This window comes from Stegodyphus dumicola, chromosome 7, assembly GCF_044657685.1.
Source record: "Stegodyphus dumicola isolate Sdum_Otavi_A_Nest chromosome 7, ASM4465768v1".
In the NCBI taxonomy this organism is placed as follows: domain Eukaryota; kingdom Metazoa; phylum Arthropoda; class Arachnida; order Araneae; family Eresidae; genus Stegodyphus; species Stegodyphus dumicola.
The window spans coordinates 204,816,532-204,834,847 of NC_140774.1; the positions used below are offsets into that span (position 1 = coordinate 204,816,532).

Genomic DNA, 18,316 nt, shown 5'->3' on the forward strand with positions numbered 1-18,316 from the left:
AGCCAGAATTTCTGTGAATGGATCCTTATTGTTGTGACTTATTTCACGCTGAAATAAATAATTCGAGCAGGTGATCTGCCAGGTTTTCTTTATGGAGACCACTTTTCTGCAGTTTAACTTTCTGAGGTCTCCAGTTGGACTCTATAGACTGGATATGTGCGCCAGTTGCCGGATTAATAAAATGGGTGGAATGATTTACATAATACCCATTGTTGGCTAAAGATGCGTAGGCCCGCCATTCATCAGTAATGATTGTGGTTCCCTTAGCCACGTGCTTTGTTATTAGCGGTATCAGGGTTGACGCAGATCTATTATTTTCTGGACATATTTCCAGCCGGAAATCCTTCGTTTCTCTTTGAAACATTCCAATAATCCATGTTCCTTCAACGACCCTTCCAACGTTGTACTTTCTTTTGCCTATTTTCATTTCGTCGATTTCAACCACACAGCCGACACCGCCAATTTTCGACAGAACCTCTTGTGTTTCTTTGAAATATTTCATAGCTTTGGAAGATTTCTTGGAGTTATTTTGCTTAATTTTAGCATTATGCTGAAACAGAAAGGAGGGCTGGCTGAAGAAGAAATATGAAAGCTTCTGCAAGCGTCTGTGAAATGTTTAATTATATCATAAAACACAGGATCATACTAGGTATTGAAGATAACAACTAACTGTCTTTTTATTTCTTCCATTTCTTTTGAAAACTGTATACACTGTGTAAGGAATATTTTAATTTTGTAACAGTTATTTTAATTTAATGCATCTTTCCTATCTCTTCTAGCTGCAATTTACAACTCCCTACCAGAATGTGTTTTTAGAATCGCATTAAATGCAAATGAGAAGGAGAATAGTATTTAAGTCAAGTTCCACTGGCTTCAAGAGAGAGTTAAGATTACTGAGTAGCATGTGTTTGCCTTTGGGCTACGTCTGTCTAAACCGTTATTACGCTTGGCTGTATTATGTGCCTTTTGATAGTTCGCCGGCTAATCTAATATTGCGGGACAACTAGTTTAGAATTTTAAGTTTTTAATCGTAGCATTATTATTATTATTATTATTATTTTCATTTTTAACCTTCTACGAAATTTTTTTTAAAGAATTCGGATAATTTCAATAAAATATGCAGCAAAACAAATTAAACATTACAAAGTAATGCTCTTTAAGGTAGCTAAAAGAGCAATTCTTGCAAATAGCAAGGGATTTCTTGAAAGGGGGGAAAGTATAAGATACGCCCCCTGTCTTTTTAAGGATCTTAAAGGTGTAAAGTTCCCGACCTCAAAAGGTTAATGTGCAAAGCATATGAGGGCTATTTGTCTGAGGAGAGGGATACCTTCGATGAGGAAACTCTAGGGTTTTGCTTTAGTTTGGTTTGGTTTATTTATCTATAGCAAAGCACTCGAGGGCTGTCTGCCTAAGAGGAGGGATGCTTTCGTGGAGGGCTCTCTGAGGAAAACTGTCTCGTATGGAGTAAACCACTCATGGAGAATACATATAGAAAACCTGAAAAACATTGATGCAGCCAGCCCACTCGCTGGCACTCGAACCCAGGACCAAACTACCAGTGTTCAGGGACTTTTCCGCTCGACCGCTGGTGGGCGAACTTTCTAGGGGAAACTGCCTTGCATTTACATTAAACATAGGGAAAAACCGCAGAAATATCCATTCACCAGTATTCAATCCCTCTGTTATCATTTGAAGCCTTATATATCAATTTGAAATTTGTATAAATATTAAGTAATAATGAGGAGCTGAAAATTACATAAAGTACATTATAATGATTTTGCTGTTTTACTTTAAGTATTTAATCAGTAACAGTTAAGTTTTTGATTTGGTTTGGTTAATTGATTAAGAAAAAACACACATGTTCATAAGTGCTGGAAACATTGCACCCCCCCTTTTTTTCCTTTGTATGTACCATTTCAAAACAGTGCTTCTTTATGTTTTTCAAAATTCAATGCTAATTTAAAAATGCTGATAATCATAATTTGTTTTTAAAGGTATTTCTAAAATTTCAGAGCTAATTTTTCACTTCTTTTAGCCATTTACAAGAAACAAATGCCTCGCCATTACCCCAGCTCTAGTAATGGGCATTTTTGTGTGAATTTCACAGAGTTTGGTCATTCAGTAAATTCACAGTAAATCAGTATACATAAACACCATTCACACTTACAGTGCATCGTATTTGTATGATACATGCTCAAATCTACTAAATACCTACTTTTACAGTTGTGACAGACTGCAAAAAACAAACGTAAGTTCCCCCCATGCATGTATTAAAAAAATTTAATCATTACATCCAGTGCAGCCATTCTGTTCATTAAAACTGAACTTTTGTGCCATTGGAATCTGTGATTTCATGTTTGAAAACTTATTCTGTTTGTAAAATTTAAAATAATAATATGAAAAGTAATAAAACATTAATAAACCACTTTTTTTAAAACCTTTTCTTAGTCACATTATTATCTTTAATTATTTTATGTATAATTACTTTTATTATGATTAATAGTGTTTATTGTATAGTATAGAGAAAAACATAAAGGGTGCAATGAAGAAAACTGTTTTTTTTAAAAGGATCCAATGCAAGAAAAGAGCTGTAGAAGATTGCCTGTAGAGTTCCATAGGAATTTGGTTCTCTGTGAGCCCGTATAAAAAATTTTTGGTACAGTTTAGCTGCCTCATCATTGAGAATATTACCAAGGCTGCAGGACAAAAGGCAATTGATGTTACATTAACAAAAAATGGGAAATACACAGTTACATATATCCATGCCTTCTCCATAATTTGATTCTATGCGAAGCAATATGACAGTTGGTGCTGCTATCCTCCGTAACTTTAAATGAGAAATAGGTGTCAAACTTGTTAAAAGTAATATTCAACGTGTCTACAAAGTCCATACCTTGTCTTTATTTTCACAACTGTTGGTCGCAGTTATGGCCACAGTTCACAACTGTTGGTTATGCAAAGATTCATATTTTGTCATTTTCGAATTTAGAGAAATAAATTTTGTGAAAATCACAAAGTCCGATTTTTTATGTGATCCTCTGGTGCCTTTACTTACATTTAAGAAAATTTTCTACTTGTTATAAACTGTAAAATACCAAAAGTTTGATTTTTATATGACAAAATTTGTTTGAGATATTTGATATTAAAATCCAGATTCATATTTAGCGGCTATATGCAAATTGAAAAGCAAAATGTTGTATAATACTAGAACACCCGCCGGAGTCATTTTGACTCCAGTGGGATTCTAAACACGCAAATAAGAACACAGAAATGAAACATTATTCAATTAAAACATTTAAATTTGTGATTAGGAATGATAGATCCAAATATCAATTTTTAAAGAAAAGGATAACTGAATTTACAGTTTTAAGAAAATGGCGCGCTTTTCAAAATTCATATAATTACAATTCTTTTTAAACTAAAATTCAGGAATGCAGTTTTTGCATATATATGATTTAGCTTGGCATGTCATTTTCCGCACACCATTTTCTTGTATGAAATACAAATATTAGTAGTCGTATTACCATTAGAAAGTTTTATTTTACATTTCCTTCTCTTTGTGGCTGATCTCTCTGGTTGATCTCTTTTGCTTGCATTTCGTTTTGTTATATTAGTAAGGCGTATGTAGTTTTGAGCTTTTCATCAGCTAACATCTGGATGAACATCTGTCTTGTAATTGTTTTTTCAGTAAATTTAAAAAAAAAATGTCAGCCATTTATTGCAGTTAAATTTAACATATTGTAAAAAGTATGAACAGGCCATCTTCTATAAGGTGCTTTTACAGATCAATTGCATCAACACCACATTTGGTTGCATTATGAAAATTGTTTCTGTGGTTTTCTTTCCATTGTGACATATATCAGCAGATGCATGAAGATTACTTTCTTTGCTATACTGTGAGAGTAGCATTTGTTTTGTTTTGTAATGTTTTACAAATTAAGTGAAATATTTGTTGTTTTCTCAAGTCATAGACAAAGACAAAAAGGATAATTTTTGCTTAAATTTTGCCTTTATGGCATTTAAACATGGTGAACAATGAATACATAAATATGCAGTTTTTTAAATTTGTATTTATGTACTTTTTTTATGCAATGAAGCAAAATAATTAAGGAATATTCATATATTCTTGAGATATGTCAAAATGTATAGTATTTACTGTATATTTTCGTATTATTGTATCCAAAATCTAAAAATAAAAAGTAACAATTAAACTTCGAATTAATATTTCTAAAATCTTCCGCTTCAATGCATGCATCAGATTATATGAAACATGTATAGAAAGTATCATTTAATTTTATCCATAAAATTTTGAGTTATGGCTGTTACCATTGGCAATATGTACAGAAAAAAACATTTTTCAGGAAACAAGTTTAAAGTGTTCATAAAATAATTTCTTAGTGAAAAAAGCATCCCTGATAATTAAAATTTCCCTGATTTGTAATTCACACCTTGTTTTTTTCCACACACATTGCGCTTTTTCTTTCGAACAAAGCGTAATTTTTTTCTTTGGGTTTTAGTAAAACTTGTGGAATGCTGCCAAGAGTCATGATTTTGGACTTTATCAAGTTTTTGAATTTCCTGCTCAGTGTAAAATTCAGGAAACAAAGCTAACCTTGAAAATGCTTCAAGCAAATTTAAAAATCCATCATTGAATAACACAACACTTACATTTGCTACAAACATTAATTTTCGCAAGTTTATGAATGCTTTTTTCGGAACAATTTGCAATGAAATGCCGTTAAAACGTTCCTTGATATTTTGAGTTTTGCCATGTATGCACTTTTTTTAAATAACCCTTGTTTATGTAGTCAATTCCATATATGTAGGTTTAATTGAATTCAAAATATATTGTTATGTAATTTCTTTCTTTTCTGACACCAGTTGTTACGTTATTTTCTTCCTTCATGTTCGTACGGGGTTCATAGATTTGGAGTGAATAACGGCAACACTTGATGAAGTATTGAAACACACTTTATTTACCAGTATTGTCAGGACAGCTCCAAAACACGTTTTACAGTCATCGATGAACTACTATAAACACGCTGACACGATCAGCGACACAGCCTTCAGGTTATCAGGCTATCACGGTGGAGACAGCTTCCTGCAAAGCACCCAACTCTGCTTTCCGGAGTACAGCTCCCGACTTTACTTGGTCGTTCTCAGAACTCCACGTACTTTCGAGACTGTCCACATTACAACTCGCAATACACTCGACGACACACGAGCACAGCTCCCGACTGTTTGGTTCAGTCGTTCCCGGAGCTCAACACACTCTCTCGATGATGCACTAACCGCGATACACTAACAGACTCCTTCGGTGCACTTGACGATCCACTCGGCACTCGCTGCCCGGCTGTCAACTCGATCGATTTCGCAGGGATTGACTCGCTAGACGAGACACCCAACTCGATACTGACTAGACGAGGCACACTCACTCGCCCTCTCGATGAAGCACACATTGACTGCGGACCAGCAGGGTTTATATAGCTTTCGGCTTGTGTTCGGGAACATTCTGGGCTAAACCGGTAAGAATTCGTTCCAGAAGGTTCTCCAACCGTCCATGGTATATCGTCAATTTTGTCACCATATGGGCGATTTCTCGCCAAATGTGGCAACCCTGCCATGCTTTCTAAAACTGCTTTGCAGGGAAGCCATCTTACCACGCCTGTACATTTCGTAACAATATGTTGATATTTCAGAGGTTTTTTTTCTTTTCTGCAATCGCACATTGATAGTGGCACCAACTCGTTGATTGAAGAGGGCATTGGCTTCGAAGAAGAGCTACAATGGAATAAGCTGCTAGTACAGCCTGCTGCATCTCAATTAAGTTCCTTACATTACTTTGTAAGGTACCTCACTTTGGAATTCTAAGTTAATGTTGGAAGTGAGGAACCTAAGAACTGATAAGCGAATAATCGCTAGAGTTCGATGACAAGAAACAACAAGAGAGAAGGGTAACTAATCCTTTATTATTTCGATAAGATTTAACAAAACTCTGCCTGGGAGTGTACAAGTAAAGTCCACACTTTGGACTTGAACTTAAAAGGCTAAGAATTAAACTAAAACTAAGATTAACTAAATAAGTATAGCCAAAGCTATCAATGTTCAATGAGAGTTGGCCCCTTAACTTATTTTACTACGAAGCTTAGCAAGGGCCTGAGTACGGCCGAGCTTAAAAACAGCTTTGAGAGAGAGAGTGGCCAAAAAGGCAGACACGCGTAGTTCAGAAACTCTGATTCTCTCTCTGTCTCAGTAAGTGACTTCGTGGCTTAAATACCGCTCCTTCTCATTAAATATTCAGCAAATTCCAAAACTACGTTCTGGCCGGAAGTAGTAAGTTGAAGTTAAGAATTTGACAGGAAAGGAACTTTAACTTAACTGTTAATAAAATTAACATAATTCTTACATAGCTTCCGACCAGACTTTAAATACTCGAAAAATAAGGTCTCAAAATGACCTTGTTTAAGACTTTAAACTTTTATCAATAAAAGATTCAGTCAGTTTACTTTTTCCTTTCAATCCATGAGTGGAGTTTTTTACTTTTCGTAGTCTACTACCAACCCTTTTCTGTACGTATCCAATGCATTCCAGTTTCTTGACCGAATCTTTACCATATATATCTTTCACAATTAAATACCCCTTAGAATCCTCATCCTACTAATACTCCGTGTACTTCAGCTTTCGTAATTTAATAGATCATTCAAAAAGCGGATAAGCACCAGCTGCTTCCATACCCAAAGCTGCTTCTTTATAATTTGCAGAACAATTATATTACGCTTTACATATGCCGTGCTGAAGGTTGCATTCCATTTTGTTTATTTTGTTGCAAACGATGCAAAAATGTGTCGTAGCTTTCAAATCAAGCACTTTATCAATGTTAATCGACAAAGCAGCAACACATCCATTCAACGTCGAATATTCTCTGTACCAAACTAAATATGAAATTAAGGGGAAAAACTATGTGCCAAACTAAATACAAAATTAAGGGGAAAACTATCTCCAGATTCTTAAAATATAATACAAACTATATCTAAACTTAGTATGAAAGTTTATAATTTACAAAATCTTGATGATAAATAACGTTTCTAAATAGGTATGTCTATTTAAATGATTATGATTCTGAAGTGATGAAACTTCATGAAATATTAATAATGAAACATAAATTACTTGTGCAGAAATTCTTTGGTCATACCAAATATAACAAATATATAAATTAAGACACTAGAAAAAAAAAATCATTGAATGCAATTTAAGGGTGAAATATCAATCTTGAATTATTCTAATTTATCTATTATCCAGCTTCTCAATGCAAATTTTGAAATTAAATATCTCCGTCAATTTTTGTTGCAGTAGAGTCAAACATGTAGTGTTTTATTTTTATAATTTGTACAAAATTTTAATAATATAAATGAAAGCACTGGAGGAACATATTAAAAAGTTAAATTTCACATTTTAAGCAAAATTATTTTTTTAAATGTCAAAACATGAATCTTCGCATCATTTAAAACAGCTTTGTAATTGGAAGTATATGCCTACAACCAACAGTGGTGCTGACTTTTGTGGAGACTGTGTATTATAATGCTCATTAAAAATATTTTAATTGTTTGAAATAAAGCAAATATCACTCATTTGAAATATGCATCAGCATGATATTGTTTAGGGTTTCAAAGTGTCTTGACTGACAGGGGTCTTCATTTTTGCACTTCAAGATATGGTTGTCACAATATTAATGTTTTTATTTTTGCATTTTAGGAAAAAGCAGTTCTGTACAATGTTAATGCTTCTTTTTGTATTTATTTTAGTGTGCTTAAATGCAAAAATTTAAGGAAAACCTTGATTTTTTACTGTCCGTATTGTGACAGAAATAGTACTTGAGTTAAAAATTAATTTATTTATTGAGTGGTAGTCTTTGAGAATAATTACACATTTTAGAAAGTGGTTTTCAGAAATTCATTTGTGGTTTTCAAGATATATCATTTTACCTGAAATATAGAATGAGGCTTTTCATTGCATCTACTTGCAAATAGTAGCTATGTATTGAATCTACCTCTGGAAATTCACGAAAAGGCAAAATAATATGTTGCCAGAGCAGTTATGTGGCAACCATGGTATATATGAACAAGGCCAAAACAGGCCAAACAAGTCCAAAATAGATCAAACGAGCCCAAAAGAGGCTAGGTAAATATGAACAAAACCAATCCAAGCCAAAACAGACATGTGCATTTTGGCCTGTGCATAGTACAGTTTTGCATGGGTACCAACTTTGTGTAATTCTAGTTTTTTTATTATTAAGAGAAAACAGATAACTGCATCATGGTGAAAAATTAGGTGGTGAGAGCTTGGTGAAAAATTAGTTGCCAGTGATGCAGCTTTTCACTGGAGTTGTGGATAATAATAAAAAAAAAGAACATATAAATCCTAGCTTTTTGAGTTTTAGCTGTAACAAAGATACAGAAGAGAGTCAAAAATTCAACGTTTTGTAATTTCATTTTGATTAAAAAGAGAATCTCCCTTTCCCTATATCTTGTTTTGTAATTATTATTATTTTGTCTTATTTGTAAGAAAACCATTTGCGTCTTTCATGATAATCATGGCTAAAATTTTCTCTCATTGTCCTTCAGAATCTAGACAGTTGGAAATCTCGAAGGCGAAAAATGTCTGAAGACGTCTTCCGGAGACAAGAAGAACTCCGACAGATGGAACTGGAAGAGCAGATCTCTCAAGCTGCCCAGAAGAAGACAAAAACATTTTCAGAGATGGTAGAATCCAGGTATGCATTGATTCCTTCCCCTTCCCCAAAGTTGTGGATTAATAATACAGTCAAAAGTCTTTAATCCGGACTCGTCGGGACTTCGGCGATTCCGGATTATCGATTTTTTCGGATTATAGATCATCAGTTTAAATCTGGTAAGATGGCATGCAGAAATTATAAAATTAAAAATATGAAACCTTAATTTATAAAATAATGAGCAATTATGATCTAAAGGGTATCAAAATTTACAAAAAAAAACAAGCTTAATATTTATTTGTTTACTTTATTAAACATTTCTTTCAATGCGCGCATACGTAAAGCATACCTTACGCATAGCCGAAATTAGAAAATTGCAACCAGAAAATTATTTGATTTGTATTCGTGATATTTATAATGACGAGGAATTTGATTTAAATCATATCAAAGACGGAGTACATCGAGATGAAATACTACATTTAGTAAGGAATTATAAGCCGAATAAAATAAAAACATTTGCCCTGAAGATAAGGATAGTGCTGACAGATCAACTTCCAGTTCATTGCGCGCCATGACGCCCCCCCCCCCCCCGCACAGAGCAGCGTGAAATTGATAAACAGATTTCGGAACGGTTAGATAAACAAAGGATATGCCTTTATCCATTTTTTGTAGCAATTCGTTTTTTGTTTGATGGACATCGAAACATACTTTCGTTTTCTAGATCCTTTGGGAGCTCCAGCATTGGAAATTCTATTTGACATAATCGAAAGTTCAAGCTTACTTTTATAAAATTGCTTTTACAGTCTGCAAAAAATAATAAGCCGGATCGAATTCGAAGATTAAGGAACAACGCAATCATCAACATTAACTGAAATAGATAATTAGATAATTTTAGCTTATACTGTCCGTTATATATTAAACGCGCACGCGAAAACGTATTCTGCGCTTGCGCAGATGCATATGCCCAGTTGTAAATGTCTGCGTGCAGGCTTAAAACGCCTATGCGCATGCGTCAACGTGGCGCATGCACAGAAAGATTTTAGCTTTGAGGTCCGGATTATAGATCATTCCGGATTATGGGTGTCCGAATTAACGACTTTTGACTGTAATACAGAATGACCACAAAGTCCCTGAACTTATTTAACAGTTGTTTGGGAATAGAATAGCTTTATTTTTGGTACTAGTCACAATTTCACAAGCAAGGTTCAAAGTTTTTGTGACAAATGACACAAATTATACCACCCTTGTTGCATGCAAAATATCAAGCCCCTGTAAGCAAAATATCAAACCTTGTTGCATGCAAAATATCAAGACACTTTTGAATGGTGAACGGTGTCTTTAACTTAGCCCTACAGAAAGAAGTCCAAGGAGTTATGCCAGGCAAACACGGTGGCTATGGAATGGATTCCTCCCTCCCAATTCATATGTTGGGGAATGTTTTGTTGAGAAAACTATAAATGCATACAATATCCAATGTTGTGCCATGCTATCCTGCTGAAAAATGATCTCTTATTGATGATCCTCCAACTGTTCGCATATGTAATGAAATGAAAGAAAAATAGTCCTAAAATCTTGCTATGTAGCATCTCACAACAGTCACTTTCGGGCTGTGCTGCTTCAAGTCCAGTGGCACAAGATGATTTTTGAATCCCCAGATTTTCCCATTCTATGTATGTAAATAAATGCAATAAAGAAAAAACAGTATCTTTTATTTGGTTTAATATCTATTATACATAGATATTAAACCAAAGCAAACTAATAGGGGAAAAACTTTGATGTACATGTAAATAATACCTCAAAATTTAACAGTACTATCTCTTACACAGTACCCATAGTAATAGGGTAAAGTTATTCTATTTTTGTCATTTACTTTCTCGTGGCTGAGGAATTTTACCTATTTTAAAAAAAGTAGAGCAAGAGCCTTTTTTTTTCTTTTTCATTTTTCAAAATTAATAATTTTGGAAGTTAAAGTGTTTAAATATTCAGAACTTATTGCAATAATTCATTTTGTACATACATTAATTTTTATATGAAAACATTTTCCAGCTTTTCTCTTTTGGGATTGATTGAAAAAAAAATTTTCCCCCTCCTCCAGGCTGAGTGTATCACAGTTTCTGTTTTGCCCATGTACTTTTATATTTTTATGTATTTGCCAAGGCATTATTATTATGCATTAACACTACATACATATTATCTATTAGTGCTGCTACTTTTTGGTACATTTTTTAGGTGGAAGGGAATTTTGTATATAGAATTAATGGTACTTACGTATTATCGCAACCATATTGGCGTGATTTGTAAGTTTGAGTAAAAAAGTATGAATAGAAAGGAAATGTACATTTATTAATTACAGATAATTTTTAATACAGTTTTTTATATTGTTTTCTTTTAAAATATAAAATAGCAATTGAACCCTTCCGGTTTCGAATTTGAATAAGTTGCAGAATTATTTTTTCGGCGGAAATCTTTTGGCTATTGCTTTTAGCACTGATTGAAAACCGTCTTCGCCATTAACAGCTTGAGCTTGGTGCCATATAAATTCGATAAGGTATGAGTCAAGATGATGACGGGCTGTTCCTCTCTGTTTTTTGTTGCGCCATTTGGCTGAGCCCCACATGCGCTCTACATGTTGTGTGTGAACGCCCGTGTTGGGATCCACAAAGTTATATTTGTGATTAACAATTCCATGCAGAAATCCAGCATTTTCGAACTTACTTGTATTGTATCCTTTCCAGCAATCCGAATAAATGATGCTTCCTTCTTTGATATTTTCGCAAATTTTTTCCATGAGGGTAACGGCGCTTCTGTTAGGTACAGTAACCAAAGAAGTCTCCTTCTTTTCTCGGCAAATTCCGCTGAAAACCCATTGCTGTGGTAGTACACACCCAGTGTTATTTTTTCTTTTTACAAAGAAATTCTTTTTACGAAACTACGTATAACACGTAGGGTTGCCGTAAGTAGGGTCGCCAAATTTGGCAAATTTATGCGAATTTTGGCCTGGGTGCGTTAATACGTAAGTACCAAATTAATAAAAAAGGGGGGAAATGCAACAGGAAGTATGGTATTTATTAATTAGTGTAAATATTTTGCCAATTAATTTTTAAAGAATACAGTTTATTTTAAATGTTGTCAGTTGGCTTATAAAATGGTAAACTTGCAGTATAAAAAAATTGAATTGGTGCATATTATAAATAAGAGGTGACAAATTAAAATGGGGGATAACTTTCCCTAATAAGAAGGTACCTGATGAACTATACTGTGTATTGATATATATCATTTCAGTGGAATATTTTGTTAGTGAGGATAATAGAAAATCATTAATTATAAAGACAAGTTTTGGTAATTCTTCAGCCTAAGTAAAATTTCATGCTGATCATGTTCTGCTCTTCTGTGGAAGAAAAAACAAAATTAGGGAATTACCATTGAACAATTCCATTGAATTCAATAAAGCAGAAGTATTAAACATTATATGTGTAATATCTAATGTTTGTGATTATTAATGTTCTTCCTATGTTTTTGCCCTGTGAATATTTTGAGATTACATATCTCAGTGAAGAAAAGATACTGTTTTTTCTGTATTGCATTTATTTGTAGTTAAAAAGTTGTGTTTAATAATAATTTTAATAAAAAAATTTTAAGTTAATAATTTCTGCTGCATAAAGTACTTTGTCTGTTCTTTTTTGTCTGCAAGAATAGGATCTGAAACAAATGTTTAATTTCAAAATTTCCTTTGAAATAGGAATAAATATATTAAAATTTTTACTGAAATTTATTTCTGATATTTCCATGTCATTCCATGGACCATGAAAATAATGCCAAGTAGCTTGCTTTACCACCAGTTATGGATAAGCATGACTTGACAATGCAGTCATAGTGTCTGCATTTTTGTTTGATGGCACTCGCTTAGTTCACAATAATCTTTTGCTTCTATGAATAAGGATATAAGTTAACTGCTATTGCTGTGTTTTTTCCTTTGCATTTTTTGGGGGTTGGGGATCAAGAAAGGTTAAAATTTGGGACTTGCCCCTCACAGAACAGCAAACAGTGGATCATTTTCAAAGATGTGGATCCTGTTGTCAAAAAAGTGCATTAATAAACATGGCTACATGCATTAATGAGCTGAATATGGCTGATAAAACAGTAATAGATAAGAATGGGGAGAATTTGGAAAACATATGGGAAATTTATGCTCACAACATTTTAAACAGAACTTCTGGTATTCTGGTAAAATCAGAGAGCTTAACAAAATAGTACAAATGGGCAAAAGCCTCTTATTAAATAGGTGCCAAGGATGCAGTTGGTGCAGCTTTCCAAATTTCATAGGAGAAGGTGGTACAGCTTTCCAAATTTCATAGGAGAAGGTGGTACAGCTTTCCAAATTTCATAGGAGAAGGTGGTGCAACTTTTTGGTAGGATCTCTGCCAACATTTATTGCTTGATGGTAACCACCTTTCAATGTCAGCAGGATAATTCATATGTACACTGCACACACACACACACACACACACACAAAAAAAAGGGGGGGACAGTTCTATATCTCCCTTTCTACTGGGCCGATTGACGAAATTCAAATTGCATTTTTCATGTCTCGAAAGCATGCCTTAGGATATATATTAGATTTATATATAGCTTTGTTCTAACATAGGTAATTTTGATACAAAATCGTACTTTTTATGAAATAACAGCAATTTTTTCCATATTTCGATTCTACGACTCAAATTATGCCTAATTATGGAATTTTATAAAATTTGGTGCGAAATTTACGGTTTGGTTTATTTAATTATGGCAAAGCATACTAGGCTATCTCCCTAAGGGGAGGGAGGACTTTCTAAGGGAAACTGGCTCGTATACACGTTACACATGGGGAAAACCATGAAAACGCCCATGCAGCCAGCCCATTCGTGGGATTTGAACCTTGGACCGAACTACCAGTGTTCAGCGACTTTACCGCTTGGCCGCTGGTGGGCCCGAAATTTACAGAGAAATTCACAAGTTTATGTTGGTGCTTTTTTTTTTTTTTTTTTTTTCAGTTTGCGTCAATAATAGTTTACTTGGCGAACTTCTTAATACATGGCAACCTATTTTCCTTTCCATTTTTACATCGTACGTGAGCAGAAAAAAAAAGTCAATATCATTCCTTTTTTCAAATACTGCTCTTTATAGTGTTACGTTATTTTCTTCCTTCATGTTCGTATGGGGTTCGTGTGGATTTGGAGTGAATAAGGACGACACTTGATGAAGTATCGAAACACACTTTATTTAGCCAATATTAATCAGGACAGCTCCAAAATCACGTTACAGTCATCAAACTGTTATAAACACACTGACACAATCAGCGACACAGCCTTCACACTGTCAGGCAATAATGGTGGAGACAGCTTCACTGCAAAGCACCTGAGTACAGCTCCCAACTCTGCTTGGTTGTTCTCGTAACTCCACGTACTCTCGAGACTCTCCATGCAATGCACTCGACGATACACAAGAATATAGCTCTGGACTCGGCACAGTCTAAGACAAAACTCGACGATGCACTAACTCGCGTTACACTAAAAGACTCTCTCGATGCACTCAGCGCTAGACTTTCAGACACTCGCTCAATGACTGACTATCAGCTCGCTAGACGAGGCACACACACTTGATACTAACTGACTGTGGACCAGCAGGGTTTATATAGCTTTCGGCTTGTGTTCGAGAACATTCTGGGCTAAACCGGTAAGAATTTTTTCCAGAAGGTTCTCCATCAGTCCATGGCATACCGCCAATTTTGTCGCCAACTAGGCGATTTCTTGCCAAATGTGGCAACACTGTCTTCCTTAGCATTTTATGGCAACCCTAAAGTTGCTTTGTGGGGAAGCTATCTTACCTTGCCTGTACATTTTGTAACAATACTATATTTTTAATTATAATTATTATTTTAAATAATTTTTTCTTTTTCGAATTTAATTTTAAGTTTCATGCTTTCTTTCGAATAACTGTTTTAAAAATTTTTGTTTACCCATTCGAACTGCGTAGTTTAAATAAAAGGTGCATCATTTATTTTTTCAAATAGTTTTCTTTATAATTTATTTTTTGTCATAGTTATTATTTTAGGTAATTTTTAAATTTTTAGACTTTTATCTTAATTCTTTGTGTTGCATTGTTTTTTCAGATAATTGTTTTAAAATTTTCTGTTTATTCATTTGAACTGAGCATTTCAAATATATATTTATTACTATAAGTTTTCCAGAATTTGACTTTATTTATTTGAATTGCATTTCTTTTGGAAGAATACTTTGTGACCCAGACCATGATGCATTTGAAAACTACACATATTAAAAGAGAAAATACAGTAAAACACAGTTAAAACGCCTTTCAGTGTTCCATTCATAAAGGATATATAAATAAGAGAGATGTATAACCGACATTTTAACCTAGGATGACTTGCATACATTGCTTTAAACAGCTTTATCACTGTGCTTATTGCTTTACACAATTTTATCATCCCAGATTTAGTTTCTTAAAATGTTATTCATATTTTAGTCAAATATTTTATTTTTGAAATCGCAAGAATCAAACATCATATGATTAAAAAGTTTTAAATTAAAAAAAAAAAAAAAAAAGAATACTAAATTTTATGCAAAAACTTATTTTCTTCCCTTAATGGCATGTTCTTTGTCTTCAGGCATTCTGCAAGTATATTAAAAAGCATCCAACTTTTCTAAACATCTTGGTATTTCTGACATTAATTTTAAATAAATTTATCACCTTCCATTCCATAAAGACCCAGCAACGGCCAAGCGGTAAAGTCGCTGAACACTGGTAGCTCGCTCCGGGGTTCAAATCCCGGCAAAGGAGCTGGTTGCATGGGCGTTTTCGTATTTTTTCTCATGTGTAATGTGCATACCAGCTGGTTTTCCTTAGAAAGTTCTTCATGAAGGCATCTTCCTTGTAGGCAAATAGCCCTGCTTTTTCATAACTTAACAATCCAATTCAATCCATTTCATCAGTATTTGGTCAGAGCCGTTATCAGTTTTTAGAGGCTAAGCATTTTGAAGGCATGAGATAAATGGAAAGACTGATTTCATCAAGAGGGAAAACATCCTTAGGTGATACCCACATACATCACTGGATAAATTCCTGAATCTTCAAATAATTCGACGGAGAAATCATGTTATGCTCCTTTTATGATACGAAATGATGGTTTATGAAGTAATTTAAATTTAGACAACCATATAGTCGAAAACCAGTCACTCTTCACTTTAATCTGGGATATCATTTTTGTCTTTTTCGTTAGCACAAACTCGATTGCTGCTATTTGCTGGTGTACACGTCCAACTGTTTTCTCTTTGAACACCCAACTTCCTTGAAGTAGATTACCCTTTAAATTTTTGCTTTCTCTCTAATTTCCTTCTACATTTGTTTTCAGTGCTGACACAAGAAAATTAAAATTTTTAGATTGGTTGACTTCCATAAATTTTGCATTCTTGTCAAATTTTTTGAAATATCATTTGCATTAAATGCGTTTCAGCTGAAGACAGCATCTAGACATTTTAACTATAAATAAAATTTAAAGCAAAGTCCAAAGGATAAATATTTGAATTAAAAGATTTTTGTTATAAATGACGGAGAAATAAACTGCTCCAGCAACGCTTATCTTGTACCACTGGGTGACCCAATTCTTATATCAGGTGCGAAAAATCTTAATCATATTATTTAGTTTTTAAGCCTGAATATTTCTATATTAAAGAAGATGTTTTTATACAGTCTACAACACGAGAGAAAATTACTACTTAAGACATTTTTTCTAAGAGGATTAATGTAAAAATTTATGTTCATATATATGTCTTTTAAAGCTAGGACATGGCCCAAAGTGTTAATGTCTTGTTTGCGTAAAAACATTGTGAAAATAGACATCAAACGAACTTTTGTCAGTTTTAGACAGTTCAATTTATGAGGGTTGGAACTTTAATAGTGGCAACACAGCTGAAAAAACGCTACGCAAAAAAACCAAAGAATATCGCGTATGCCACATGTAAATTACATACCTACCTTACCTCTCAGCAAAAAGACTCGTCCTGCCTACGTCACGTGCATGCGGAGTGACGCCAAGAATGGATCCTTGTATTAGCTCGTGGTCTAAAGTAAGTGCTGTCAGGATGTTTTCAAAACAAGAACAACGATGTTGGATAAAATTGAATGTGCCAGAGGTCGTACAGCACGACAGTGTTATCAAGGGCTTCAAGAGGCTTGTGGGGAATCTGCATTGCCTTACAGAACCGTAGCAAGATGGGTGAAAGCATTCATTGAAGGACGGCAAAACGTGGCAGACATGCTGCGGGCAGGTCGCTCGAGTGTCAGCGATACAGACGTGCAAGCTGTTGCCGCACTAATGGACAGTGATCACCGCCAAACGATTCGTCAGCTGGCCGGACAAACAGGATTAGCGCATATGACTGTGCTGCACATTCTGAAAAAACGTCTGTCCATGAGAAAAATTGCTTCACGATGGGTTCCACATCAATTGACGGAAATGCAGAAATGGCTACGATACGATGCTGCCCGAACCCACCTGGAGCGCTATGAGCGCGAAGGAGATGCTTTTTTACGCTGTATCATTACGCTGAATGAGACTTGGGCCTGATCGTACCCAGAACTGAAACGCCAATCAAACGAATGGCGTCATCACGACGTTCGAAATTTCGTCAGAACCCCAGCAGTGTGAAAGTTATGGTGATTCTCGTGTACGACTGTGATGGTGTCATCCTAATGCACACCGTTCCCCCACAGCAGACCGTCACTGTGCAGTATTACTGCTCATTTTTGGAGCACAATCTCCGACCAGCTTTGATAAAAAAACGGCGACACTTTCTGCAGAATGCTCCTCTCATTTTGCATGACAATGCTCGGCCGCATGCAGCGCAAGCTGTGACTGATTTGTTCAAGCGATGGGGCTGGAAAGTGCTTTACCATCCACCATACTCCTCAGATCTAAGCCCTTGTGACTGTGACTTAATTCCTAAGATGAAGGAACCACTTCGTGGCACTTGCTTCCAAACTGTTCCTGAGATTCTTGTGGCAGTAGACCGGTCCATTCAAACTATCAACAAAACAGGTGCTGCTACAGGTATTCTGCGACTTAAACATCCTTGGAAACGGGTTGTACACAATGCTGGCGACTATATTGAAGGACTGTAAAACATGGTGACATGAATCACTTTTGTATTCCTTGTAAATAAATAGTTGCCACTATTAAAGTTCCAACCCTCGTAAATGAAGCTAAAGTAGCAGAAGGTAAAAATTTACTGTTTCAAAATATTTATATATATTAAAAAAAAAAAAAAAAAAAGAAAAAAGAAAGAAAGAAAGAAAGAAATTTAAAAAAAAAGTTTAAAATTTGAATAATATCATCTCTAAATTTAAAAAATAGCTTTTCATACGGTATTAATAAATATTTATTGTGCATCATTGAGAGGAAAAATTTCATATAATTAATTCTCTGTAAAAATTTATTTGAAATTTAAGGATAAAAATGGCTGTGGCAGTTCACTATAACACAATCCATAAACCACATTTTAGGGTTATTATCGCTCAAAAAAAGACGTCAAATTT

General features: G+C 34.5%; 1 protein-coding gene across 9 annotated transcripts in view; it reads left to right on the forward strand.

Annotated features, from left to right (window-relative positions):
* The window catches only part of LOC118188745 (uncharacterized), a 320,917-nt gene that overhangs the window by 217,288 nt on the left and 85,313 nt on the right, over window positions 1-18,316 (forward strand). For all 9 annotated transcript variants that reach the window (XM_085821267.1, XM_085821270.1, XM_085821271.1 and 6 more), the window contains one exon: window positions 8,622-8,770. In XM_085821267.1, the coding sequence (XP_085677393.1) occupies window positions 8,622-8,770 (149 nt within the window). The remainder of the gene's footprint in view (window positions 1-8,621; window positions 8,771-18,316) is intronic.